This window comes from Pygoscelis adeliae, unplaced genomic scaffold, assembly GCF_000699105.1.
Source record: "Pygoscelis adeliae isolate BGI_AS28 unplaced genomic scaffold, ASM69910v1 Scaffold390, whole genome shotgun sequence".
In the NCBI taxonomy this organism is placed as follows: Eukaryota; Metazoa; Chordata; class Aves; order Sphenisciformes; family Spheniscidae; genus Pygoscelis; species Pygoscelis adeliae.
In genome coordinates this window covers 102,547-102,995 of record NW_008823921.1, presented here as the reverse complement: position 1 = coordinate 102,995, position 449 = coordinate 102,547, and the positions used below count along the sequence as shown (strand labels likewise).

The 449-nt window shown below is 67.7% G+C and overlaps 1 protein-coding gene across 1 annotated transcript in view; it reads left to right on the top strand.

The window, feature by feature from the left end:
• ELMO3 (engulfment and cell motility 3) overlaps positions 1-448 on the top strand; it is a gene marked incomplete at both ends in the record, with an annotated part of 7,780 nt that extends 7,332 nt beyond the window's left edge. Inside the window, 2 exons of the mRNA XM_009319915.1 lie at positions 4-112; positions 323-448. Coding sequence (XP_009318190.1) covers positions 4-112; positions 323-448 — 235 coding nt within the window. The remainder of the gene's footprint in view (positions 1-3; positions 113-322) is intronic.
• Position 449: the final 1 nt, after the last annotated feature.

Below are 449 nucleotides of genomic sequence, written 5' to 3'. Positions count from 1 at the left end.
AAGCCGGCTCCCCCCTGTGCTGTCCCCACAGGACGTCCTGGAGCTGGCCTTCTCCATCGTGTACGACGTGGAGGAATACTGCCTCAACTTCATTGCCCCCACCCGGTACGAGGTGAGCTCCAAGGGCCCGCCGGGGAGGCACGCTGCGGCCAGATGTCCTTGCCAGGGGACAGCAGGCGGGGAAGGGAGTCGTGTGTGGCCCCTCATCCCCAGCCCACCCTCCTGGGCTTCCCCGGGGAGGGAGCCGCAGCCGGGGGGGGAGAGGTGGGCTCTCCGGCCACCCGGGGCTGGTGCCAGAGGCACTCGTGCTCTGCTTCCCCAGTTCTGCCTCTGGACGGATGGGCTGAACGTGCTCCTGGGCAAGGAGATGACGAGCGAGCGAACGCAGACGGACCTCGATGTCCTGCTGTCCATGGAGCTCAAGCTGCGGCTCCTGGACCTGGAGAACG